This window comes from Corvus brachyrhynchos, unplaced genomic scaffold, assembly GCF_000691975.1.
Source record: "Corvus brachyrhynchos isolate BGI_N302 unplaced genomic scaffold, ASM69197v1 scaffold97, whole genome shotgun sequence".
Taxonomy (NCBI): Eukaryota; Metazoa; Chordata; class Aves; order Passeriformes; family Corvidae; genus Corvus; species Corvus brachyrhynchos.
The window spans coordinates 6,337,813-6,338,660 of record NW_008239758.1 but is presented as its reverse complement, the minus strand read 5'-3'; the positions used below and the strand labels follow the sequence as shown (position 1 = coordinate 6,338,660).

At 53.5% G+C, this 848-nt stretch overlaps 1 protein-coding gene across 2 annotated transcripts in view; it reads left to right on the top strand.

Annotated features, from left to right (window-relative positions):
- The first annotated feature begins 303 nt into the window (after positions 1 to 303).
- Positions 304 to 848, top strand: part of AGBL1 (ATP/GTP binding protein like 1) — a 273,439-nt gene continuing 272,894 nt past the window's right edge. For both annotated transcript variants that reach the window (XM_017742726.1, XM_017742725.1), the window contains exon 1: positions 304 to 562. In XM_017742726.1, coding sequence (XP_017598215.1) covers positions 512 to 562 — 51 coding nt within the window. In that variant the 5' untranslated portion in view covers positions 304 to 511. The remainder of the gene's footprint in view (positions 563 to 848) is intronic.

Here is an 848-nt window from a genome sequence, read left to right as displayed (position 1 = left end):
GCTTTGCCTTCTCCGTGTCTCCGGTTTCACTGGAACGGAGTCAAATGGAGACGAGTCCACGCAGGGTCTGGAACGGATCAGCAGGTCAGCTGGGAATGCCTGTCAGGCAGCCAGCGCGCTCCCTCCCTTCTCCCTGGCTTTCTTTGAGGTTTGTAGCTCTTCTGCTTTCTTGTTGCTATTGCCACCCTCCCCACACTCCCCTTACCACACATCAAGCACCCAGACCTTTCCTGGGCACTTTACTTAATCCCCGGGATTCTTTATATAGGAATTAATCTTCTCGTCACAGTGGGAGAGCTGGGAGGGAGGGGGTACATTTATCTCTCCTGCTGAGGTCTAGAGTTGCATTGCTGTGATTATTGGTGGTAGCAGTGTGCGTGTGTCTGGGGATCTGTGTTTAGTTCTTCGTTTCTTAAACGACGCAGGGGCAGCAGCAAGGCAAGTTGGCAGCTTGGCTTTCGAGCTGCTTTGTGTCTGCTGCTACAAGGAGGGAGTGTGAGTGGGGAGCAGCATGGCAGAACAAGAAGCCAGTGGCTTGCAAGTCCTTCTCTCCACCCTCCAGGTAAGAACGGCTTGAACTAACAAGAGAGGCTCTTGGGCTTGTTTTCCTCTTTAATTCCCCATCAGTGACCTGTTGGGCTGAGGCTGTTGGTACGAGGTCCTGGCTGGCTTGGCTCTAAAAGCATCAGCGTGTGGGAGCCCTGACCTGCACATCCCACCCTGAAAAGCCTTTATGAAGTGAAGTTTCACTGCTCAGCGATGTGTGCTGGCAATTACTGCTATGCGTCCATCTCTGGGCCCCATCTGAGGGCAGAGGCTCCGCTCCCAAGGTCTCGTTGTGTTTCGCA